At 41.3% G+C, this 27,492-nt stretch overlaps 1 protein-coding gene across 1 annotated transcript in view; it reads left to right on the top strand.

Moving 5' to 3' along the window:
• Window positions 1-27,492, top strand: part of LOC106591129 (protein diaphanous homolog 3) — a 667,062-nt gene that overhangs the window by 279,607 nt on the left and 359,963 nt on the right. Inside the window, exons 17-18 of the mRNA XM_082963749.1 lie at window positions 1,434-1,727; window positions 5,604-5,718. Of these exons, the coding sequence (XP_082819875.1) occupies window positions 1,434-1,727; window positions 5,604-5,718 (409 nt within the window). The remainder of the gene's footprint in view (window positions 1-1,433; window positions 1,728-5,603; window positions 5,719-27,492) is intronic.

The following is a 27,492-nucleotide window of genomic DNA, read 5'->3' as shown; positions in this document are numbered from 1 at the left end:
TTCTATTATAGTATAGGCCGATTATCTTCTGGTTTAAATGGTGTATTTTACCTCGTGTCCAGTCTCATTCCAAACGTCGTAAATTGTTGTATCTGCACGAACCCAGTCTTTACTAAAGTCATCCATACATCAATTGTCTTAAAATCATTTATTTACTAAACTAACTAATTCACAGAAAGCATACAAACAGTAATTATCGTCATAAAGAATTGGTAGAGTAATGTGCCCTAGTGGCTAAACAGGCATGGCTGGTGTCTTGTAGAACAATGGGTCATAAAAGGTCAGCTGAGGATGCACACAGAGTTCATTAATATTAACAATTGATATGCTAATCCTTTGCTCATGAACGCTCACTCATTCGGGAACAATTGCAATCAATATATATTTACGCTCAGTGTGTCGTCGGGATCCTTGTTGGAGCGTCGTTCTGTTGGAGAGTTCTCTCTCTCTCTCTCTCTCTCTCTCTCTCTCTCTCTCGATTAGATCTTTCAAAGCGACATTCATTAATGTCGTCATAGAATGGATGTTTCGTCGGTCTTCGCGTTCAATTATATAATTTCTAGCTGCAGACTATTAATTAATATCAAAGACTTGTTCTTATTCTGTCGGTATCAATAGTCTAAAAGTTAACCACATGGTATAGTTAACTTTCAGTAGATGGATTGGATGGTCAAACCTATTGGCCAACTCGCAATGGAGTGGAGGCCTGGTCTCAAGAAATGTAAATCAGGGTGGGTTTTATAGTGAACATAGAACAGGCTTGTCACATGACGCCTGGTCCTGTCTGTGTCCCTGGGGGCGTGCCGATGACTGAGTTAAGCTTGGTACAGAAATACAATTCTATCACATTAACATCAGTACATAGCATCTCAATGTATTACAAATACCTTTATCCTTATTAATACATTCTATACAACCATTTGGATGCAAGTCCCATCGCTGAGGCTATTATATAAACAGTTTTATGGTAATATGCTATATTGTCTCTTCTGAGTATCACAAAATTGTACCAAGCGGACCAGTTCGTAGCTGGATTCTTCACCAGTCTTCCATACCTTCTCCAGAACACAAATGTCACTTGGCTCCCCAATTCTGTGAGTTGGAAGAATTTCCTGTGTCTCTCTATGGGCCATGTGGCCAGAGATTCTCCTCTGGAATTTTACCACCCCTTCACACAGGGACTGGGTGGGGGAAGGTAGGTTGGGGGATGGTGCAAGGGGGAGGGGGTCAACTGTCCTCCCTGTACTCAAAGAGGCCAACGTCATGACATTGGCCATATACCACACCTCCTCGGGCCTTATTGCTTCATTATATTGGTAACTGAGTTAAACTGACAGCTTTAAATGGCAAATGTAGGTAAGAGGTGTTGGAGAAATACATATTTTTAGTTGATCAAAAATAATCCAGTTCCTTGATGTTGTTTTCCTCCTCAGTTTGGAGCAGTACCAGTGGTCGTCTCCTCAGCCCACCCATCCCAGGCTGGCTTCCCCTCCTCCGCCTGTCCTTCCCTCCCTCCGCCTCCTCCCCCTCCTCCTCCCCCCCTCCCAGGCTGCGGCCCACCTCCCCCACCAGGAGTGCCTCCCCCGTTCGGTTGTCCCCCTCCCCCTCCTCCTCCCCCGGGGTTCTGTGGGCTGGGCTCTCCTACCCACAACACCTTGCCTTTCGGCCTCCGGCCCAAGAAGGAGTTCAAGCTGGAGACTTCTATGAAGCGCCTCAACTGGTCCAAGGTGAGTCACTCTCACACACCACACACACACACTCACTCACTCACTCACTCACTCACTCACTCACTCACTCACTCTCCTAGTCCATTACCCTAGCCCCCTCTCCTCCCACACACTGCCTGGCCTTCTGGTTCTAACAGATATGGCTAAACATGGTGTGTGTCTGAAAACACAGGATGTGGCTGTGAACAAGGCTTGTTTTTAGGTGTGTGAAGTGCTACTCAAGAGGCCTGCCAGCTGATCACACTATAAATGAACGTCTCCAGCGATCTCTCCTGAGTTTTAGAGGTACCGTCTCTAAACTTTCAAGTCCTGTCAGTCCAGAGGGTTTTTTGGGGGATAGATTCATGCATATTAAACGTGAGTTGTCCTGTACAGCTGTACACCAACACAAGGGTCTCCTTTGGTGTCCTGTTGAAACCTGTTACAAGCTGATCACAACACAAAAGGCATACGTCCCGAATCACACCCTATTCACTGTGTAGTGCACTACTTTGACGATGAGCTCTGGTTAAAAAGTAGTATACTCTGCCGATTTTATATATAGGTAGTTGGGTGTGGTTTGGGACGTATCCTTCCTCATCAGATCAGGCATATGGTCCAGCTTGTTAAACAGCTGTATGAACGTGTATGGGAGAGAAAAAAAGGAAGTGAGATAAAATATTAATTGTAATAGCGTGAAGTAATATCACTGAGATGAAACGACATCTGGTTCTGTTCTGAGCCAAGTCCGTCTGACTGAGGCCTCTGATCCTATCAGAGAGGAGAGGGAGGAGCCCAGGCTTTAAATGACTGTTGGCACGGAAACGCCAGCCCTGGAAACATCTGTACTGTTGCTTGTAGTTGCCATTTAGTTGCCATAAATAAATAAAAGTTATATATGTCAGAGAAGAAAGTTGGACTTTAATAAAACAACTTAGTTAAGCATGACGTCTCAGCTTTTCCCATAGATCAGTGACCCACCTTCAACTAGCATACTAGTAGCTGTAATAGCATGGTTTTACTGTTAGACCAGCTGATATAGATGAAATGTTTCCTAAACCTGGAGCCTAACTCACCCACGGTTTTACTGTTAGTCCAGCTGATATAGATTACATGTTTCCTAAACCTGGAGCCTAACTCACCCACGGTTTTACTGTTAGTCCAGCTGATATAGATTACATGTTTCCTAAACCTGGAGCCTAACTCACCCACGGTTTTACTGTTAGTCCAGCTGATATAGATTAAATGTTTCCTAAACCTGGAGCCTAACTCACCCACGGTTTTACTGTTAGTCCAGCTGATATAGATTAAATGTTTCCTAAACCTGGAGCCTAACTCACCCACGGTTTTACTGTTAGTCCAGTTGATATAGATTCAATGTTTCCTAAACCTGGAGCCTAACTCACCCACGGTTTTACTGTTAGTCCAGCTGATATAGATTACATGTTTCCTAAACCTGGAGCCTAACTCACCCACGGTTTTACTGTTAGTCCAGCTGATATAGATTAAATGTTTCCTAAACCTGGAGCCTAACTCACCCACGGTTTTACTGTTAGTCCAGCTGATATAGATTAAATGTTTCCTAAACCTGGAGCCTAACTCACCCACGGTTTTACTGTTAGTCCAGCTGATATAGATTACATGTTTCCTAAACCTGGAGCCTAACTCACCCACGGTTTTACTGTTAGTCCAGCTGATATAGATTAAATGTTTCCTAAACCTGGAGCCTAACTCACCCACGGTTTTACTGTTAGTCCAGCTGATATAGATGAAATGTTTCCTAAACCTGGAGCCTAACTCACCCACGGTTTTACTGTTAGTCCAGCTGATATAGATGAAATGTTTCCTAAACCTGGAGCCTAACTCACCCACGGTGACAGACCCAGCGTTGGTGAGCCAAATGATCCAGTCATGGATCCATGCTGTTCCTCAAGTGATTCATCTGAACAGTGACTCTGTGCTCAGTGTCTGTAGTCCAGCTAGACGGGACGAAGGCTGCAGTGGGTGTGCTTGCCTGTAGGTAGGTAGTGTGTGTGTGTGCATGGTATTGTGTGTGTGCATGCGGGTGGGTGGGTGGGTGGGTGGGTCTGTTTGCTATAATAGTCGGAGGCTGCCGTTTCCATCAACCTCTCAGCATTTACCTGTCCTCTCAGTCTACAGTGCCTCAGGAAGTGGATCACTCCTCTCCTATTCCGGCCAGCAGTCTCTGTTTCTCAAGCCTGAATCAGTACTTACTAACTCACCATGGGAAACATACTAGCGTTATGCTTTGGTAGTGAAAAGTTAGCCTTATCATGTCTTAAGACTAAACTTAAACTGAACTTCTAACCAAGAACCAGCTAGAACAGTCCTGGTAAACCATCAGCCCTTTCTCTTTCAGGACCAGCTAGAACAGTCCTGGTAAACTACCAGCCCTATCTCTTTCAGGACCAGCTAGAACAGTCCTGGTAAACTACCAGCCCTATCTCTTTCAGGACCAGCTAGAACAGTCCTGGTAAACTACCAGCCACTATCTCTTTCAGGACCAGCTAGAACAGTCCTGGTAAACCATCAGCCCTTTCTCTTTCAGGACCAGCTAGAACAGTCCTGGTAAACTACCAGCCCTATCTCTTTCAGGACCAGCTAGAACAATCCTGGTTAAACACCAGCCCTATCTCTTTCAGGACCAGCTAGAACAGTCCTGGTAAACTACCAGCCCTATCTCTTTCAGGACCAGCTAGAACAGTCCTGGTAAACTACCAGCCACTATCTCTTTCAGGACCAGCTAGAACAGTCCTGGTAAACTACCAGCCCTATCTCTTTCAGGACCAGCTAGAACAGTCCTGGTAAACTACCAGCCACTATCTCTATCAGGACCAGCAAGAACAGTCCTGGTAAACCACCAGCCACTATCTCTATCAGGACCAGCTAGAACAGTCCTGGTAAACCATCAGCCCTATCTCTTTCAGGACCAGCTAGAACAGTCCTGGTAAACTACCAGCCACTATCTCTATCAGGACCAGCTAGAACAGTCCTGGTAAACCACCAGCCCTATCTCTTTCAGGACCAGCTAGAACAATCCTGGTTAAACACCAGCCCTATCTCTATCAGGACCAGCTAGAACAGTCCTGGTAAACTACTAGCCCTATCTCTTTCAGGACCAGCTAGAACAGTCCTGGTAAACTACCAGCCCTATCTCTTTCAGGACCAGCTAGAACAGTCCTGGTAAACTACCAGCCACTATCTCTATCAGGACCAGCTAGAACAGTTCTGGTAAACCATCAGCCCTTTCTCTTTCAGGACCAGCTAGAACAGTCCTGGTAAACTACCAGCCCCATCTCTTTCAGGACCAGCTAGAACAGTCCTGGTAAACTACCAGCCCTATCTATTTCAGGACCAGCTAGAACAGTCCTGGTAAACTACCAGCCCTATCTCTTTCAGGACCAGCTAGAACAGTCCTGGAGAGATATGTCAGGGAAGACGTAGAAGAGAAATGGGAGAGGCATATAGCGAGCTTATTGGCTAGTCTCTTCCTTTGATGTTTTGACACCCCCTTGACCTGGTGGGGTCCTACTCCAAGATAGGAAGAGAGGGTGTGTGTGTGTGTGTGTGTGTGTGTGTGTGTGTGTGTGTGTGTGGCTCTCTCCATGGCTCTTGTTATTGTAATGGTCACGTGTCGTCAGTCACATTCCCCCGTCACGGTCTGTCCTCCTATCTGAAACCAGTCATTATTCAGTGTTTGGTGTTGGAAGCCTTTGGTCCTTCTATCAGCTGTACACTGAGACGCTGCTGTGCTGTTGTGGTGTGTACAGGGCAGTGACGATGCATATGAGATTCATATGGCTGCTTGTCCGTGTTTATATGTTCATATATTAACCCGCTGGTCCACCTGCCTTCTATTGGTGTGTCTGTGTGTAGATCCGCCCCCAGGAGATGTCCGAGAGCTGTTTCTGGGTGGTGGCTAACGAGGATCGCTATGACAACCCTGACCTCCTCAACAGACTGGCACACACCTTTGGCTCATACAGACCAGGTCAGGATACCTACTGCTGTTATTCTCTCTCTCTCTCTCTCTCCCCGTCTGTCTGTCTCTCTGTCTCTCTCTCTGTCTCTCTGTCTCTCTCTCTCTGTCTCTCTGTGTGTCTCTCTCTAGCTATCATGATCCTGTATAGTATCACCAGGAAGTGCCACAGTATCATAGTGTCTCTTTAATAAGGTTAACCAAGCAGACAGGAACAGCAGACAGGAACAGCAGGGGACTTCCTCCTCTTGTTGTTGTTGTTGTCTATTACTCCAGATCTCCTCTCCTGATTCATTTAAGAGCTGCCCCATGTTTTACTCCTCCAGTCGTGTAGTGATGTAGTCCGCTGGCTGGCTCACCGTCTCACCGTGCCGTAGAGGACACCATTTTGAATTATTCATTCAGCCATTTTCTACCTGTCACTACTCCTCCACGCAGCACAGGGACACACACACACTGTACACACACACTGTACACACACACTGTACACACACACTGTACACACACACTGTACACACACACTGTACACACACACGTACACACACACAAACACACACACTGTACACACCAGAGGAGCACCTTGTTTTGTGACAACAAAGTATTAAATAATGGAGAGAGTACAGGTATACAAACACTAGGACAGGTGATGGAGAGGTAGCTGACATTAGACCTCCTGAGGTTCTGTCTCTGTCAGGGATGTTCTAGTCTAGTTACAGCAGACCTGGTGACCTCCTGAGGTTCTGTCTCTATCAGGGATGTTCTAGTCTAGTTACAGCAGACCTGGTGACCTCCTGTCTCTGTCAGAGATGTTCTAGTCTAGTTACAGCAGACCTGGTGACCTCGTGAGGTTCTGTCTCTATCAGGGATGTGCTAGTCTAGTTACAGCAGACCTGGTGACCTCCTGTCTCTACCAGGGATGTTCTAGTCTAGTTACAGCAGACCTGGTGACCTCCTGTCTCTACCAGGGATGTTCTAGTCTAGTTACAGCAGGCCTGGTGACCTCCTGTCTCTATCAGTGATGTTCTAGTCTAGTTACAGCAGACCTGGTGACCTCCTGTCTCTACCAGGGATGTTCTAGTCTAGTTACAGCAGACCTGGTGACCTCCTGTCTCTACCAGGGATGTTCTAGTCTAGTTACAGCAGGCCTGGTGACCTCCTGTCTCTATCAGGGATGTTCTAGTCTAGTTACAGCAGGCCTGGCTGATATAAGTGGTGTTGTAAACCAGGTGGAGGTAGCAGACATTAGACCTCCTGAGGTTCTCTAACATCAGACAACACTCCATCTCTTTTAGGGAGACGCTACAGTTACAGTGATGCTGCTCTCCCATATCTAAGCGCTGCACTCCCATATCTGTGTGCTGCTCTCCCATATCTGTGTGCTGCTCTCCCATATCTAAGCACTGCTCTCCCGTATCTAAGCGCTGCTCTCCCGTATCTAAGCTCTGCTCTCCCGTATCTAAGCGCTGCTCTCCCGTATCGAAGCGCTGCTCTCCCGTATCGAAGCGCTGCTCTCCCGTATCGAAGCGCTGCTCTCCCGTATCGAAGCGCTGCTCTCCCGTATCGAAGCGCTGCTCTCCCGTATCGAAGCGCTGCTCTCCCGTATCGAAGCGCTGCTCTCCCGTATCGAAGCGCTGCTCTCCCGTATCGAAGCGCTGCTCTCCCGTATCGAAGCGCTGCTCTCCCGTATCGAAGCGCTGCTCTCCCATATCTAAGTGTAAGGAGTATAAGGTTTTAAGTAAATCACTATGGGAACTAGGGCTGTCCCCGACAAAAAAAAAACATCTTGGTTGATCGAAAGTGAACATTTTTAAACATGTATAGACACACCTAATGTGTTAATAAAGTCAGCTAAATGAATTGATCTTTTGTGATGTTTTTCACTTTACGGTTTGATGAAATAAGGCATGCCTCAAGAGGGCTCCAGAGATCTAGATAACCAGAAGAAAAACCACTTTAACTTGACCCAAACGTTCTCCTCCCTATTAATCCTATTAATCACATTGGCTACACATGGACTGTCTGCAACGAACGGCGCATGGCGACGTGGTACGGAGCTCCATTTGGTTTCTACACGGCTTTGGAGGCTCCCCGATTGCGTCAAACCCTCCATAGAGAGCCTCCGACGGATCAAGCATAAACTGTCTTTTAGTCTAGACTTCCGCAATGGATTAATTCACTGAGATGGGCGCAAATATAAATATATTTGTTACTGCTCTGCTCAAACAATCTTGGTCGACCAACAGCCTAACGATCAAAACAATCGACTAATTGGGGTCAACCCCAATGGGAACAGCATATAGTCATCATTATGTGGTTATTTCACTTTGGTCTGGTTCATCTCAGTGTTTTTCGACTGTAGCCTACGGTTTACTGTGCTGTGATTGAACAGATCAGCCTGAGCTTTTGGAGGCTGTTATCAAAAACTCATCCGCTATTCATGTTTTGTCAGGCTAAAATCAATGGCTAGGTCAGAGCAGTACTGTACAGCTCAATCTAATAGAACTATCTGTCTGGTCGGAAGTCTCTAGAATGTTTACTCTAAGTCAAGTAAGACCTCTATATTATCCACCTTTTGACCCGCGACATTCAAAATGCTTTGCTGCTTTTTTCAGAGATTATAAAATTGGAAATGTGACGCTTCATTGCCAGCCGTGTTACTTTAATTTCCTTTTCTTTACTATATCTAATTCTCTACAGAGGGGCTTCTCCTTCCAACCTTGATGAATCAGGTGTAATTCTCTACAGAGGGGCTTCTCCTTCCAACCTTGATGAATCAGGTGTAATTCTCTACAGAGGGGCTTCTCCTTCCAACCTTGATGAATCAGGTGTAATTCTCTACAGAGGGGCTTCTCCTTCCAACCTTGATGAATCAGGTGTAATTCTCTACAGAGGGGCTTCTCCTTCCAACCTTGATGAATCAGGTGTAATTCTCTACAGAGGGGCTTCTCCTTCCGACCTTGATGAATCAGGTGTAATTCTCTACAGAGGGGCTTCTCCTTCCGACCTTGATGAATCAGGTGTAATTCTCTACAGAGGGGCTTCTCCTTCCGACCTTGATGAATCAGGTGTAATTCTCTACAGAGGGGCTTCTCCTTCCAACCTTGATGAATCAGGTGTAATTCTCTACAGAGGGGCTTCTCCTTCCGACCTTGATGAATCAGGTGTAATTCTCTACAGAGGGGCTTCTCCTTCCAACCTTGATGAATCAGGTGTAATTCTCTACAGAGGGGCTTCTCCTTCCGACCTTGATGAATCAGGTGTAATTCTCTACAGAGGGGCTTCTCCTTCCGACCTTGATGAATCAGGTGTAATTCTCTACAGAGGGGCTTCTCCTTCCAACCTTGATGAATCAGGTGTTTTTTCAATATTTGTTATTTATTTAACTTGGTTTTTCAGGGGAACCCATTGAGATCAGAGTGTAATTTACAATGGTGCCCTGAGGACAACTATACAACAAAATCAGAATAATCAATAAAAACAAAATAAACTAGAAATAATGAAACCAGCAGGTCTGGTGTAGTGACTTCATGTTACATGTCCTACAGTAATGAAACCAGCAGGTCTGGTGTAGTGACTTCAGGTTACATGTCCTACAGTAATGAAACCAGCAGGTCTGGTGTAGTGACTTCATGTTACATGTCCTACAGTAATGAAACCAGCAGGTCTGGTGTAGTGACTTCATGTTACATGTCCTACAGTAATGAAACCAGCAGGTCTGATGTAGTGACTTCATGTTACATGTCCTACAGTAATGAAACCAGCAGGTCTGGTGTAGTGACTTCATGTTACATGTCCTACAGTAATGAAACCAGCAGGTCTGGTGTAGTGACTTCATGTTACATGTCCTACGGTAATGAAACCAGCAGGTCTGGTGTAGTGACTTCATGTTACATGTCCTACGGTAATGAAACCAGCAGGTCTGGTGTAGTGACTTCATGTTACATGTCCTACGGTAATGAAACCAGCAGGTCTGGTGTAGTGACTTCATGTTACATGTCCTACGGTAATGAAACCAGCAGGTCTGGTGTAGTGACTTCATGTTACATGTCCTACAGTAATGAAACCAGCAGGTCTGGTGTAGTGACTTCATGTTACATGTCCTACAGTAATGAAACCAGCAGGTCTGGTGTAGTGACTTCATGTTACATGTCCTACGGTAATGAAACCAGCAGGTCTGGTGTAGTGACTTCATGTTACATGTCCTACGGTAATGAAACCAGCAGGTCTGATGTAGTGACTTCATGTTACATGTCCTACAGTAATGAAACCAGCAGGTCTGATGTAGTGACTTCATGTTACATGTCCTACAGTAATGAAACCAGCAGGTCTGGTGTAGTGACTTCATGTTACATGTCCTACAGTAATGAAACCAGCAGGTCTGGTGTAGTGACTTCATGTTACATGTCCTACAGTAATGAAACCAGCAGGTCTGGTGTAGTGACTTCATGTTACATGTCCTACAGTAATGAAACCAGCAGGTCTGGTGTAGTGACTTCATGTTACATGTCCTACGGTAATGAAACCAGCAGGTCTGGTGTAGTGACTTCATGTTACATGTCCTACGGTAATGAAACCAGCAGGTCTGGTGTAGTGACTTCATGTTACATGTCCTACAGTAATGAAACCAGCAGGTCTGGTGTAGTGACTTCAATGTTACATGTCCTACAGTAATGAACCAGCAGGTCTGGTGTAGTGACTTCATGTTACATGTCCTACAGTAATGAAACCAGCAGGTCTGGTGTAGTGACTTCATGTTACATGTCCTACGGTAATGAAACCAGCAGGTCTGGTGTAGTGACTTCATGTTACATGTCCTACGGTAATGAAACCAGCAGGTCTGGTGTAGTGACTTCATGTTACATGTCCTACAGTAATGAAACCAGCAGGTCTGGTGTAGTGACTTCATGTTACATGTCCTACGGTAATGAAACCAGCAGGTCTGGTGTAGTGACTTCATGTTAATGAATGGAGGAACAGTGGGCTGGAAGTCTGTAGAGAATTACAGACACGGAGATGAGAAACAGACAGACCCGGGAGTGTTCTGTAACTCGCTGTATGGTGCTGTGAATCAGAGCTCATGGTTAATGCAGGTCCTTCATTTGTCTCTTCTACTCTCAGACAGGATCTCTGTTGGTTACAGTCTGTCCTCTGTCTCTTTCCTCGTGTGTGTGTGTGTGTGTGTGTGTGTGTGTGGTGTGACAGACACACACATTCACTCCTCCCGTCTTCTCTCCCATTGTTCTTCCCACTAATTTATACCACTGGCTGCACACATCACTCTCATCCTCCTCTTCCTCTTCAGCCTCCTCTTCCTCCTCATCCTCCTCTTCCTCCCCACTTAAGTGCAGCAGCATCTGGATCCACATTAATCTTTTAAACGGCCTCATCTCTCTCTCTCCTCCGCTCCCGTTTTCATTCCATCAAATATTCATCCCTCTTTCTGTGAACTCCACATTGCTCTTCCCAGATGATTACCGCTCTCCTTCTCCTGTTGGTCATATGAACAACCGCTTACACACACACACACACACACACACACACACACACACACACTGCTGATATCCAGTTCACATGACACCTCAGTTTATATCAAAGAGGAGAAACATTTCAGTCTTTTGAAACTCCTAAATATGGGGTTTTGTCAGAGTTTCATTCCTAACTCCTAGTGTGATCAACCAACTACAGCAGGACATAATAAACCACCTGTTCTTTATGTCTGTTGTTGAGGAATATACTGGCATATACTGACTCAATTATTACTGTTGTTGAGGAATATACTGGGATATGCTGACTCAATTATTACTGTTGTTGAGGAATATACAGGCATATACTGACTCAATTATTACTGTTGTTGAGGAAAATACTGGCATATACTGACTCAATTATTACTGTTGTTGAGGAATATACTGGGATATACTGACTCAATTATTACTGTTGTTGAGGAATATACTGGGATATACTGACTCAATTATTACTGTTGTTGAGGAATATACTGGGATATACTGACTCAATTATTACTGTTGTTGAGGAATATACTGGGATATACTGACTCAATTATTACTGTTGTTGAGGAATATACTGGGATATACTGACTCAATTATTACTGTTGTTGAGGAATATACTGGGATATACTGACTCAATTATTACTGTTGTTGAGGAATATACTGGGATATACTGACTCAATTATTACTGTTGTTGAGGAATATACTGGGATATACTGACTCAATTATTACTGTTGTTGAGGAATATACTGACTCAATTATTACTGTTGTTGAGGAATATACTGGGATATACGGACTCAATTATTACTGTTGTTGATGAATATACTGGGATATACTGACTCAATTATTACTGTTGTTGAGGAATATACTGACTGAATTATTACTGTTGTTGAGGAATATACTGGGATATACTGACTCAATTATTTCTGTTGTTGAGGAATATACTGACTGAATTATTACTGTTGTTGATGAATATACTGGGATATACTGACTCAATTATTACTGTTGTTGAGGAATATACTGACTGAATTATTACTGTTGTTGAGGAATATACTGGGATATACTGACTCAATTATTTCTGTTGTTGAGGAATATACTGACTGAATTATTACTGTTGTTGATGAATATACTGGGATATACTGACTCAATTATTACTGTTGTTGAGGAATATACTGACTGAATTATTACTGTTGTTGAGGAATATACTGGGATATACTGACTCAATTATTTCTGTTGTTGAGGAATATACTGACTGAATTATTACTGTTGTTGAGGAATATACTGGGATATACTGACTCAATTATTACTGTTGTTGAGGAATATACTGGGATATACTGACTCAATTATTACTGTTGTTGAGGAATATACTGGGATATACTGACTCAATTATTACTGTTGTTGAGGAATATACTGGGATATACTGACTCAATTATTACTGTTGTTGAGGAATATACTGGGATATACTGACTCAATTATTACTGTTGTTGAGGAATATACTGGGATATACTGACTCAATTATTACTGTTGTTGAGGAATATACTGGGATATACTGACTCAATTATTACTGTTGTTGAGGAATATACTGGGATATACTGACTCAATTATTACTGTTGAGGAATATACTGGGATATACTGACTCAATTATTACTGTTGTTGAGGAATATACTGGGATATACTGACTCAATTATTACTGTTGTTGAGGAATATACTGGGATATACTGACTCAATTTTTACTGTTGTTGAGGAATATACTGGGATATACTGACTCAATTATTACTGTTGTTGAGGAATATACTGACTCAATTATTACTGTTGTTGAGGAATATACTGACTCAATTATTACTGTTGTTGAGGAATATACTGGGATATACTGACTCAATTATTACTGTTGTTGAGGAATATACTGGGATATACTGACTCAATTATTTCTGTTGTTGAGGAATATACTGACTCAATTATTACTACTGTAAGTCGCTCTGGATAAGAGCGTCTGCTAAATGACTAAAATGTAAAATGTAAAATGTATTACTGTTGTTGAAGAATATACTGGGATATACTGACTCAATTATTACTGTTGTTGAGGAATATACTGGGATATACTGACTCAATTATTACTGTTGTTGAGGAATATACTGGGATATACTGACTCAATTATTACTGTTGTTGAGGAATATACTGGGATATACTGACTCAATTATTACTGTTGTTGAGGAATATACTGGGATATACTGACTCAATTATTACTGTTGTTGAGGAATATACTGGGATATACTGACTCAATTATTACTGTTGTTGAGGAATATACTGGGATATACTGACTCCATTATTACTGTTGTTGATGAATATACTGGGATATACTGACTCAATTATTACTGTTGTTGATTAATATACTGGGATATACTGACTCAATTATTTCTGTTGTTGAGGAATATACTGGGATATACTGACTCAATTATTACTGTTGTTGATGAATGTACTGGGATATACTGACTCAATTATTACTGTTGTTGATTAATATTCTGGGATATACTGACTCAATTATTACTGTTGTTGAGGAATATACTGGGATATACTGACTCAATTATTACTGTTGTTGAGGAATATACTGGGATATACTGACTCAGTTATTACTGTTGTTGAGGAATATACTGGGATATACTGATTCAATTATTACTGTTGTTGAGGAATATACTGGGATATACTGACTCAATTATTACTGTTGAGGAATATACTGGGATATACTGACTCAATTATTACTGTTGTTGAGGAATATACTGGGATATACTGACTCAATTATTACTGTTGTTGAGGAATATACTGGGATATACTGACTCAATTATTACTGTTGTTGAGGAATATACTGGGATATACTGACTCAATTTTTACTGTTGTTGAGGAATATACTGGGATATACTGACTCAATTATTACTGTTGTTGAGGAATATACTGACTCAATTATTACTGTTGTTGAGGAATATACTGACTCAATTATTACTGTTGTTGAGGAATATACTGGGATATACTGACTCAATTATTACTGTTGTTGAGGAATATACTGGGATATACTGACTCAATTATTTCTGTTGTTGAGGAATATACTGACTCAATTATTACTGTTGTTGAAGAATATACTGGGATATACTGACTCAATTATTACTGTTGTTGAGGAATATACTGGGATATACTGACTCAATTATTACTGTTGTTGAGGAATATACTGGGATATACTGACTCAATTATTACTGTTGTTGAGTAATATACTGGGATATACTGACTCAATTATTACTGTTGTTGAGGAATATACTGGAATATACTGGGATATACTGACTCAATTATTACTGTTGTTGAGGAATATACTGGGATATACTGACTCAATTATTACTGTTGTTGAGGAATATACTGGGATATACTGACTCAATTATTACTGTTGTTGAGGAATATACTGGGATATACTGACTCAATTATTACTGTTGTTGAGGAATATACTGGGATATACTGACTCAATTATTACTGTTGTTGAGGAATATACTGGGATATACTGACTCCATTATTACTGTTGTTGATGAATATACTGGGATATACTGACTCAATTATTACTGTTGTTGATTAATATACTGGGATATACTGACTCAATTATTTCTGTTGTTGAGGAATATACTGGGATATACTGACTCAATTATTACTGTTGTTGATGAATATACTGGGATATACTGACTCAATTATTACTGTTGTTGATTAATATTCTGGGATATACTGACTCAATTATTACTGTTGTTGAGGAATATACTGGGATATACTGACTCAATTATTACTGTTGTTGAGGAATATACTGGGATATACTGACTCAGTTATTACTGTTGTTGAGGAATATACTGGGATATACTGATTCAATTATTACTGTTGTTGAGGAATATACTGGGATATACTGACTCAATTATTACTGTTGAGGAATATACTGGGATATACTGACTCAATTATTACTGTTGTTGAGGAATATACTGGGATATACTGACTCAATTATTACTGTTGTTGAGGAATATACTGGGATATACTGACTCAATTATTACTGTTGTTGAGGAATATACTGGGATATACTGACTAAATTTTTACTGTTGTTGAGGAATATACTGGGATATACTGACTCAATTATTACTGTTGTTGAGGAATATACTGACTCAATTATTACTGTTGTTGAGGAATATACTGGGATATACTGACTCAATTATTACTGTTGTTGAGGAATATACTGGGATATACTGACTCAATTATTTCTGTTGTTGAGGAATATACTGACTCAATTATTACTGTTGTTGAAGAATATACTGGGATATACTGACTCAATTATTACTGTTGTTGAGGAATATACTGGGATATACTGACTCAATTATTACTGTTGTTGAGGAATATACTGGGATATACTGACTCAATTATTACTGTTGTTGAGTAATATACTGGGATATACTGACTCAATTATTACTGTTGTTGAGGAATATACTGGGATATACTGACTCAATTATTACTGTTGTTGAGGAATATACTGGGATATACTGACTCAATTATTACTGTTGTTGAGGAATATACTGGGATATACTGACTCCATTATTACTGTTGTTGATGAATATACTGGGATATACTGACTCAATTATTACTGTTGTTGATGAATATACTGGGATATACTGACTCAATTATTACTGTTGTTGATGAATATACTGGGATATACTGACTCAATTATTTCTGTTGTTGAGGAATATACTGGGATATACTGACTCAATTATTTCTGTTGTTGAGGAATATACTGGGATATACTGACTCAATTATTACTGTTGTTGATGAATATACTGGGATATACTGACTCAATTATTACTGTTGTTGAGGAATATACTGGGATATACTGACTCAATTATTACTGTTGTTGAGGAATATACTGGGATATACTGACTCAGTTATTACTGTTGTTGAGGAATATACTGGGATATACTGATTAAATTATTACTGTTGTTGAGGAATACATGATATTTTGTTGTAGGCAGAACACATCAGACTAGGATTCTATTGTACACTACTCAGCCATAACCAATCAGAGCTGCAGTTTGGCCTATATGCAAATCAACCATTGCCATATATGGATCTGTGCTTTTCACTTTGAACTGTGTTGACAGCTGTGGTCGTGAGGAGATACACTTGTTTTGAGATCAAAGAGAGATCTGCATGTTGCCACTTGATCATGTTTAGTTTATATAATGTACTAGTTTGTGGGTTATTAGCTCATTTATAGATCAGTTAGGTCATATCCTGTACTAGTTAGTGGGTTATTAGTCCAGTTATAGATCAGTTAGGTCATATCCTGTACTAGTTAGTGAGTTATTAGTCCAGTTATAGATCAGTTAGTTCATATCCTGTACTAGTTAGTGAGTTATTAGCCCATTTATAGATCAGTTAGGTCATATCCTGTACTAGTTAGTGGGTTATTAGTCCAGTTATAGATCAGTTAGGTCATATCCTGTACTAGTTAGTGAGTTATTAGTCCAGTTATAGATCAGTTAGGTCATATCCTGTACTAGTTAGTTATTAGTCCAGTTATAGATCAGTTAGGTCATATCCTGTACTAGTTAGTGAGTTATTAGCCCAATTTTAGATCAGTTAGTTCATATCCTGTACTAGTTAGTGAGTTATTAGCCCAGTTTTAGATCAGTTAGTTCATATCCTGTACTAGTTAGTGAGTTATTAGTCCAGTTATTGATCAGTTAGGTCATATCCTGTACTAGTTAGTGAGTTATTAGCCCAGTTATAGATCAGTTAGGTCATATCCTGTACTAGTTAGTGAGTTATTAGCCCAGTTATAGATCAGTTAGGTCATATCCTGTACTAGTTAGTGAGTTATTAGCCCAGTTATAGATCAGTTAGGTCATATCCTGTACTAGTTAGTGAGTTATTAGCCCAGTTATAGATCAGTTAGGTCATATCCTGTACTAGTTAGTGAGTTATTAGCCCAGTTATAGATCAGTTAGGTCATATCCTGTACTAGTTAGTGAGTTATTAGCCCAGTTATAGATCAGTTAGGTCATATCCTGTACTAGTTAGTGAGTTATTAGCCCAGTTATAGATCAGTTAGGTCATATCCTGTACTAGTTAGTGAGTTATTAGCCCAGTTATAGATCAGTTAGGTCATATCCTGTACTAGTTAGTGAGTTATTAGCCCAGTTATAGATCAGTTAGTTCATATCCTGTACTAGTTAGTGAGTTATTAGTCCAGTTATAGATCAGTTAGGTCATATCCTGTACTAGTTAGTGAGTTATTAGCCCAGTTATAGATCATTTAGGTCATATCCTGTACTAGTTAGTGAGTTATTAGCCCAGTTATAGATCAGTTAGGTCATATCCTGTACTAGTTAGTGAGTTATTAGCCCAGTTATTGATCAGTTAGGTCATATCCTGTACTAGTTAGTGAGTTACTAGCCCAGTAATAGATCAGTTAGGTCATATCCTGTACTAATTAGTTAGTTATTAGTCCAGTTATAGATCAGTTAGGTCATATCCTGTACTAGTTAGTTATTAGTCCAGTTATAGATCATTTGTAATCAGCTATAGGGGAGTGAGCACAAAACATCAGCATTATTTAGACATCTCTGACAAGTGGATCAACAGGTTCATGTCAAGCTCTGCACGTGCTGTTTAAACGTCTCAGTGAATGTAGTCCTACATTGAACACCACACATTGGCTGTTACTGTAGGCTGAATGATATAACAGCTATTTTCATGTTAAAATGTTATGGGATGCGTTATTCTCCCTCGTTTTTGATGGTCGGCCACTCTGGTAGTCTTACATTATGATCATATAGCCACAGTAGCCTACTCTACCACTGTTAAAACTGTAACTTAAAGCAGGTACAGCCTCGGTGGTCACAGTAAACACACGCTGGAAGCTGCACAGAAGTTTAAACAACGTTCAACTTTGTGCTCAGTAGACCTGAAATTTGCTCATTGTCCCCAAAACATTTTCCGAGAACATTGTATGGGAGAGAGACTAACTGATGACTTTGAAATACATTTTGACTCATTTGCAGGAACATGTATCACACACACAAGTAACTTTGTTTCCTCTGTATGAAACCTTAAGTCCAACCCCATTGGTCTGTAGAAACCTGAACATTAACCGAACTCGCTATATACTGAACACTCATTGGTCAATTGAACATGAGTGACAGCAGCTGCATGGTTAAGTTCAGTGCGACTGTGTTCAGGGGCAATAGCTCCCAAAGGCCCCAGGCTTCATTCCATGTACAGTGCCTTGCGAAAGTATTCGGCCCCCTTGAACTTTTCGACCTTTTGCCACATTTCAGGCTTCAAACATAAAGATATAAAACTGTAATTTTTTGTGAAGAATCAACAACAAGTGGGACACAATCATGAAGTGGAACGAAATTTATTGGATATTTCAAACTTTTTTAACAAATAAAAAACTGAAAAATTGGGCGTGCAAAATTATTCAGCCCCCTTAAGTTAATACTTTGTAGCGCCACCTTTTGCTGCGATTACAGCTTTAAGTCGCTTGGGGTATGTCTCTATCAGTTGTGCACATCAAGAGACTGAAATTTTTGCCCATTCCTCCTTGCAAAACAGCTCGAGCTCAGTGAGGTTGGATGGAGAGCGTTTGAACAGCAGTTTTCAGTTCTTTCCACAGATTCTCGATTGGATTCAGGTCTGGACTTTGACTTGGCCATTCTAACACCTGGATATGTTTATTTGTGAACCATTCCATTGTAGATTTTGCTTTATGTTTTGGATCATTGTCTTGTTGGAAGACAAATCTCCGTCCCAGTCTCAGGTCTTTTGCAGACTCCATCAGGTTTTCTTCCAGAATGGTCCTGTATTTGGCTCCATCCATCTTCCCATCAATTTTAACCATCTTCCCTGCACCTGCTGAAGAAAAGCAGGCCCAAACCATGATGCTGCCACCACCATGTTTGACAGTGGGGATGGTGTGTTCAGGGTGATGAGCTGTGTTGCTTTTACGCCAAACATAACGTTTTGCATTGTTGCCAAAAAGTTCGATTTTGGTTTCATCTGACCAGAGCACCTTCTTCCACATGTTTGGTGTGTCTCCCAGGTGGCTAGTGGCAAACTTTAAATGACACTTTTTATGGATATCTTTAAGAAATGGCTTTCTTCTTGCCACTTCCATAAAGGCCAGATTTGTGCAGTATACGACTGATTGTTGTCCTATGGACAGAGTCTCCCACCTCAGCTGTAGATCTCTGCAGTTCATCCAGAGTGATCATGGGTCTCTTGGCTGCATCTCTGATCAGTCTTCTCCTTGTATGAGCTGAAAGTTTAGAGGGACGGCCGGGTCTTCGTAGATTTGCAGTGGTCTGATACTCCTTCCATTTCAATATTATCGCTTGCACAGTGCTCCTTGGGATGTTTAAAGCTTGGGAAATCTTTTTGTATCCAAATCCGGCTTTAAACTTCTCCACAACAGTATCTCGGACCTGCCTGGTGTGTTCCTTGTTCTTCATGATGCTCTCTGCGCTTTAGACGGACCTCTGAGACTATCACAGAGCAGGTGCATTTATACGGAGACTTGATTACACACAGGTGGATTCTATTTATCATCATTAGTCATTTAGGTCAACATTGGATCATTCAGAGATCCTCACTGAACTTCTGGAGAGAGTTTGCTGCACTGAAAGTAAAGGGGCTGAATAATTTTGCACGGCCAATTTTTCAGTTTTTTATTTGTTAAAAAAGTTTGAAATATCCAATAAATTTCGTTCCACTTCATAATTGTGTCCCACTTGTTGTTGATTCTTCACAAAAAATTACAGTTTTATATCTTTATGTTTGAAGCCTGAAATGTGGCAAAAGGTCGAAAAGTTCAAGGGGGCCGAATACTTTCGCAAGGCACTATATTCATGTTGTTTTCCCACTCAGAGCTAGATGTTTATTCCTACCTGAGAAGGAGCTGTGAACAGGGTCAATTCCATTCAGCTCATTAGATCAGTTCAGCCAAAACAAATTACAATTAATGGATGTTTTTCCTTCAGTTTGAGGTTCTAACAAGAAGAATTAAAAGCCTGTTATTTAATATGAATTATTTATTTTAAGTGCTGGTTCGTGTCCCAAATGGCACCCTATTCTCTATATAGTGCACTACTTTAGACCAGAGCCCTATAGAACCCTATTCCCTATATAGTGCATTACTTTAGACCAGAGCCCTATAGAACCCTATTCCCTATATAGTGCACTACTTTAGACCAGAGCCCTATAGAACCCTATTCCATATATAGTGCACTACTTTAGACCAGAGCCCTATGGCACCCTATTCCCTATATAGTCCACTACTTTAGAGCAGGGCCCTGTGGGTTTCATAGGGAACAGGGAGCTGTTTGAGCCTCAGTTGTTGTTCATTAACCACAGGTCTCCCAGGATAGAACAGCTGATTAAACTCTCCCTCCCTCTGCTGCATCACCCTTAATAACATTAATGAAGAGGTCCAGGATAGAACAGCTGATTAAACTCTCCCTCCCTCTGCTGCATCACCCTTAATAACATTAATGAGGAGGTCCAGGATAGAACAGCTGATTAAACTCTCCCTCCCTCTGCTGCATCACCCTTAATAACATTAATGAAGAGGTCCAGGATAGAACACAGACTGGAGGAGTGACATTCACACACACACACACACACACACACGCACACAGACACACACACACGTGCTCACAGACACACACGCTGACACACACGCTCAGACACACACGCTCACAGACGCTCACAGCCACACACGCTCACACACACGTTGACACACACACTCAGACACATACGCTCACAGACACACACACACATTCACACACACGCTCACAGACACACACCCACGCAGGCTAGTCCCTAAATCAGAGTTAATGTAACAGTCAAATGGAAAACATTTCTTAACGTTTAAACAACCAATTCTTCAGTTTTCCATTAAAACAATTAGAAAAATGCATAAAATTCCAGGTGAATTCACAATGCAGCTGTGCTGCTGCCAGCAACACGGTACGTCCCTTTCAGAAGGTGAAGCATTGCACCTGTACTACCATTACCAGGCAGCGCTCACCTTACTGCTGTAACTACACCCACTCAGCAACGATGGTAGTTGATGCTGTTTTTACGTTCTCTGCTGTGTGCCTCTGGGTTGAGTCTCACGGTGCGTCCCCTTTCAGATGGTGAAGCAAATCAAGCAAATCACATGTAGATGTTAATGTGAGTGTAGTGAAATGCTTGTGCTTCTAGTTCCGACAGTGCAGTAATATCTAACATGTAATCTAACAATTCCACAACAACTACCTAATACACACAATCTAAGTAAAAGGAATGAATAAGAATATATATATATATATATATATATATATATATATATATATATATATATATATATATATATATATATATATATATATATATATATATATATATGGATGAGCGATGATACAGTATATGGTATAGAGTACAGTATATACATATGAGATGAGTGATGTCAGAGCAGCATAGACTAAAATACAGTAGTATAGTGTAGAATACAGTATATACATATGAGATGAGTAGTGTAAGTCGCTCTGGATAAGAGCGTCTGCTAAATGACTAAAATATAAAAATGTAAATGTAAAATGTATGTAAACATTATATAAAGTGACTAGTGATCCATTTATTAAAGTGGCCAGTGATTTCTAGTCTGTCTATATAGAGCAGCAGCCTCTGTGCTAGTGATGGCTGTTTAACAGTCTGATGGCCTTGAGATAGAAGCTGTTTTTCAGTCTCTCAGTCCCAGCTTTGAGTCACCTGTGCTGAGTCACCTCCTGGATGATAGTGGGGTGAACAGGCAGTGGCTCGGGTGGTAGTACGGGTCCACCTGTACCACCATTACTGTAGCTCAGTTCCACCTGTACCACCATTACTGTAGCTCAGTTCCACCTGTACCACCATTACTGTAGCTCAGTTCCACCTGTACCACCATTACTGTAGCTCAGTTCCACCTGTACCACCATTACTGTAGCTCAGTTCCACCTGTACCACCATTACTGTAGCTCAGTTCCACCTGTCCCACCATTACTGTAGCTCAGTTCCACCTGTACCACCATTACTGTAGCTCAGTTCCACCTGTACCACCATTACTGTAGCTCAGTTCCACCTGTACCACCATTACTGTAGCTCAGTTCCACCTGTACCACCATTACTGTAGCTCAGTTCCACCTGTACTACCATTACTGTAGGCTCAGTTCCACCTGTACCACCATTACTGTAGCTCAGTTCCACCTGTACCACCATTACTGTAGCTCAGTTCCACCTGTACCACCATTACTGTAGCTCAGTTCCACCTGTACCACCATTACTAGAGCTCAGTTCTACCTGTACCACCATTACTGTAGCTCAGTTCCACCTGTACCACCATTACTGTAGCTCAGTTCCACCAGACAGTCAGAACCGGGCACTTGGCCAATCAGCAATCAGAAGCTGTATCTTGCAGTTTCTTGTCTTGCTAAGTCACTTGTAACTTCATTACAGCAGGGCCAATCATCAATTAATAGGATAGGCTATAGAGATGAGTGAGATGCACCACTCAGCTGTCACACGGTGTCTGTTCACGTGCACGGGTCGCTTCACGCTGGTCACAGCGTTGTTTCCAGGGCACCAAGATAGAGAAGTTGAGCCTCTTCCATGCTCTTTGTTGTTGTGTGAAATTGACCCACTATACTATTTACTGTCTGCATCTACAAAAAAATAGTTTTTTTAACACTAAGGATCCCAATTTCGTTTCAAAGTTCACACCCTTAGTGTGTGTGTGTGTGTGTGTGGGGGGGGGGGGGGGGGGGGGTCAGTTTGTGTGGGTGGCTTCCACCGGCGTCCAGATGTGCATTGTTTTTCAGTTTGTTTGTGGGCCCCGTGTTTGTGACAGAGGCAGGAAGGAGGGTATTGGCTGATACAGGTATTACAGCCTGAGGGAGTCCACAACATCTGGGGGCCAAAGCCGTTCCCCACCCCTCCCCTGGGGGCCACAGCTGTTCCCCACCCCTCCCCTGGGGGATGAGCAGCTGTGTGTATTCGATCGTTAACGAACATCCAGGTTTAGCATCTGCTGGTTTCCACACGTAGCCTACGAGCCACCGATGCAGACCTTTGGAAACAGCTACTTTCTCAAAAAGTTCATTGGTAGACAAGATTTACTTAGAATTCCGTGGCATTATTTTATATAATTTCTTTATAGTATGAAGAATACAACTGAACAAAGCTGAATAAAATAGAAAGGATATTTTATCCAAAGCGATTTGAGGGAGTGCGAACATGCATCTATTCTGTGTTGAGCTGTTAACAAAGAAATAGGTTGTTCTAAATGTTTAATTTACAGATATTTAGGCAACTTTAGTCGTGATATAAACGTTGGGCTATATGTTTATATTTTTAATACGTTCGAAGGCTGCGTAATGCGACTCTAATTAGGATTAGAGAAAAGAAATGGCGTGAAAGGCCTGAGCTCTGCTCTGTTTCTTATGCAGGTCTGTACACACTTCATCAGTCTCTCATTCACAATTTCACAACCACTTGATAATATTCTCACCGGGTCTCGAATTACACGGTGGCATCCCCCTTGTGTGGCTGTATTGCCCCCTAAAATAATATCCAGGCCTTTTGCAGCCGAAGTGACAGTAGTTTACTTGAGTAAAAGTCTAAAAGTATTTGCTTCTAAATGTATTAAGTACCAAAAGTAAAAGTCCAAGTATAAATCATTTCAAATTCCTTATATTAAACAAACCAAACGACACCATTGTCTTGTTTTTTTTTATTACGGATAGCCATGGGCACGCTCCAATTTAGACATAAATTACAAACGAAGCATGTGTTTAGTGAGTCCCCTAGATCAGAGGCAGTAGGGATGTTCTCTTGATACAGTAAGTGTGTGAATTGGACCGTTTTCCTGTCTTGCTAAGCATTTAAAATGTAACGAGTACTTTTGGGTGTCGGGAGATCTATGTAGTAAAAAGTACATAATTTTCTTTAGGAATGTAGTGAAGTAAAAAAGTTGTCAAAAATATAAATAGTAAAGTAAAGCACAGATACCCACAAAAAAAATTACTTAAGTAGTACTTTAAAGTATTTTTACTTCAGTATTTACATCGCTGGTAACGGGTGTGAGATTTAGGATGTGACTAGTAATAGACAGCAGCTCTCTTTGCTATCATTGAAGCAGCAGATTCAAACTAGCATTGAACAACAACCTGGCTTATGGTCACAATGTAAATAGCCAAGAAACTTTTCTGACTTTTGAGTAAATTAGACCAATTTTTATGCCTGTGCCAGCACCTCAAAAACAATCTATCAGCGCTTCACTCAGTGTGAAAATCTGTTGCTGCGTGTGGTAGGATGTAGGATTCATGTTTGTGCGATTAGCAGCTAGGAAACAAAACAGCAGAAATACTTTAAAAAACCTCTACTGTGGTATCTTTCTATGAGAAATGACCAAACAACTGAAATACTTTAATAAACATCTACTGCAGTATCTTTCTACGAGAAATCACAACTCACACTTGAATTATAACTATATATTTTTTTCACATTTGAATGTAATGTTCGCACTGTGTATTGACCAACCACCAACGTGGCTGGTGAAATAGAAGTTCTTACCTGAAGGAACCTAAATCTACCCGCATTTGGCGGGTGACGGGTGTTAATTTTATGCCCTGCTGGCTACTGATTAACTGTTGAAGGCCTTTATATATATATCCTGGATATATATATATATATGTATGTGGTATGGTATGTCACTATGTGGAGGTGTTGCAGTATATATCTCTGATACACACAGTCATGTCTTTGGCTATGCCGGATTAAGTGATATGACATGCTATTCTATAAAATTATTTCTCTATAATTAAAATGGCCTGATTAAGCTAATCATGTAAATGTAATTAACTAGAAAGTCGGGGCACCACGAAAGAACGTTTAGAGCTGTTATCTTCCAAATAAACTCTTAAAGACCTGGTCATCTTTTACATCAGTAGCAGTCAATATTTAATCGTCACCTTATTTCAGTCTCAACCAAGAATTTACAACTTTCAGATATCTTCACGAACCCTGGCTAACAGGTTGAATCAGCAATACAAAATTTTGTTTAATTACTTATTTACTAAATACCTAAATAATCACACAGAATTACATCTACACAGAATGGATCATAAATTGATTACAAATTATGTCATAAAGGAAAACGTCCCTGGCGGACGGAACAGATATGACGGCTGGTTACACAAAGAAAGGGGATTGGGTTTTGAATGAAAGAGCGGGAAGACTGAGGAACAAAAAGGTTTTGTGTCTCTATCGGGCCGTAGGCAGCTCTGCTATCGTAAATACAGTATCTTATGCATTCTAAATAACCGGCCATTTGAAAAAGGAAAATGCAATAAATATTTACTCTGAGCTGCGCTTCGGTAGATTGTTCGTAGATAGAAGGCCGGGTGGTCCAGCATGGATCTCTGGTCCTCTGAAGACTGTCTAGTGGTGAACTGGAACGTGGTAGAATGGATACTCTGTCCGTCCTCTCCTAGCCCACGTTTAGAGGGGCGGAGGGGGTAGCACTTCTTTAGTGAATAAGAGTTTAAAGTTCATACCAAGTTGCCATACTTTAAGCTCATGCTATATTCTGGCTGCTATAGTCGAAATTCATCCTTTCGGCATGTCGATTGTCACCTTCACATAGAAATTCGATGCCAATTGCGTTAGGTTCTTGCTGATGTTGGCTTAGTTCTGTAAGTGGTCTTTGTCCTTTCAACGTGGTGATGGTAAGTCCTCATGTCCTTGGAACAGGAATTTACATTTACGTAAAGGGGCTTATATAGGGTTGGGAGAGGGCCGTGTTTCATAGCTTACAATCAGTGTCTGTTCACGTGGGCGGGGCCACTGAGTTGAGCATAGTTCACTCATGAAAACCCAATTCTCTCAATTAGGAGCTAAAATTACATTTAATCTTTTCACAAATAGTTTCACATTTAAATTGCACATCAATTCCATGTGAATCTGATAACTAGAATGTGTAAACTTTCCAAGATACAGTTTGTCGTCCTATCATCAGTAATAATGTCTCAGACAACAACTGATCTGACATCATATTCATTAAGTACCAACACATATTTTCAACTGGTTGGATTACAGAAATATGGTTCAGTTTCCCACCTTTTGATGTTACCAGACTCTCCATGTTAACAAAGGGATTTTCAATAGTCACATTGGTTGAGTAGAGAGAGGGAAGAGGGGAAAGGTATTTATGGGGGTCTTAAACCTCCCCCATCAGGCCAATGTCATGACAACACCGTACCTCTTCATCTGGACTCTCTGAGGCTAATTAAGACCAACTTTCCTTTATTCTTCAATCTGCTCACACACAGACATACACAGACAGACAGACAGACAGACAGACAGACAGACAGACAGACAGACAGACAGACAGACAGACAGACAGACAGACAGACAGACAGCACACACACACACACACACACACACACACTTCAATCTGGGACTTAATTCCTCTCCATCCCCCAGTTGTCTAGCTAGCACTCCTCTGTTCTCTCCTCTCTCTCTCTCTGCAGCCTTGTCTGTCCTCAGTCCTCTCTGACTGACATCATGTGTGTTTCTATCATTCCAATCTCCCTAGATGAGTACCAGTGGTGAATATATATATATACCTTACCACAGTCTGTTAATGAAGTTTGGAGAGGGTGACGGAGGATAAAAGAGCTCCCATCAATTCCATCTCAAGGACTCTAGGCTTTCTGCATAAACAAACACTTACATACTAACTAACTTCTCCTGCTGTGGCGTAGATTACATCAGATAGCTATCCACGCCGTACACCCATACACTCCTCTCCTCTCCACTCCACTCTCTCCTCCCCACTCTCTCCACTCCACTTGTCTCCTTCTCTCCTGTCCACTTCTCTCTCTCCTGTCCATTTCTCAGTAGAACACTAGACTGACGGATCCTGGCCAGTAGAACACTAGACTGACGGATCCTGGCCAGTAGAACACTAGACTGACGGATCCTGGCCAGTAAAGCACTAGACTGACGGATCCTGGCCAGTAGAACACTAGACTGACGGGTCCTGGCCAGTAGAACACTAGACTGACGGATCCTGGCCAGTAGAACACTAGACTGACGGATCCTGGCCAGTAGAACACTAGACTGACGGATCCTGGCCAGTAGAACACTAGACTGACGGATCCTGGCCAGTAAAGCACTAGACTGACGGATCCTGGCCAGTAGA

Source organism: Salmo salar, chromosome 17 (genome assembly GCF_965601325.2).
Source record: "Salmo salar chromosome 17, fSalSal1, whole genome shotgun sequence".
Taxonomy (NCBI): domain Eukaryota; kingdom Metazoa; phylum Chordata; class Actinopteri; order Salmoniformes; family Salmonidae; genus Salmo; species Salmo salar.
This window is presented reverse-complemented; position numbering and strand designations above follow the sequence as displayed.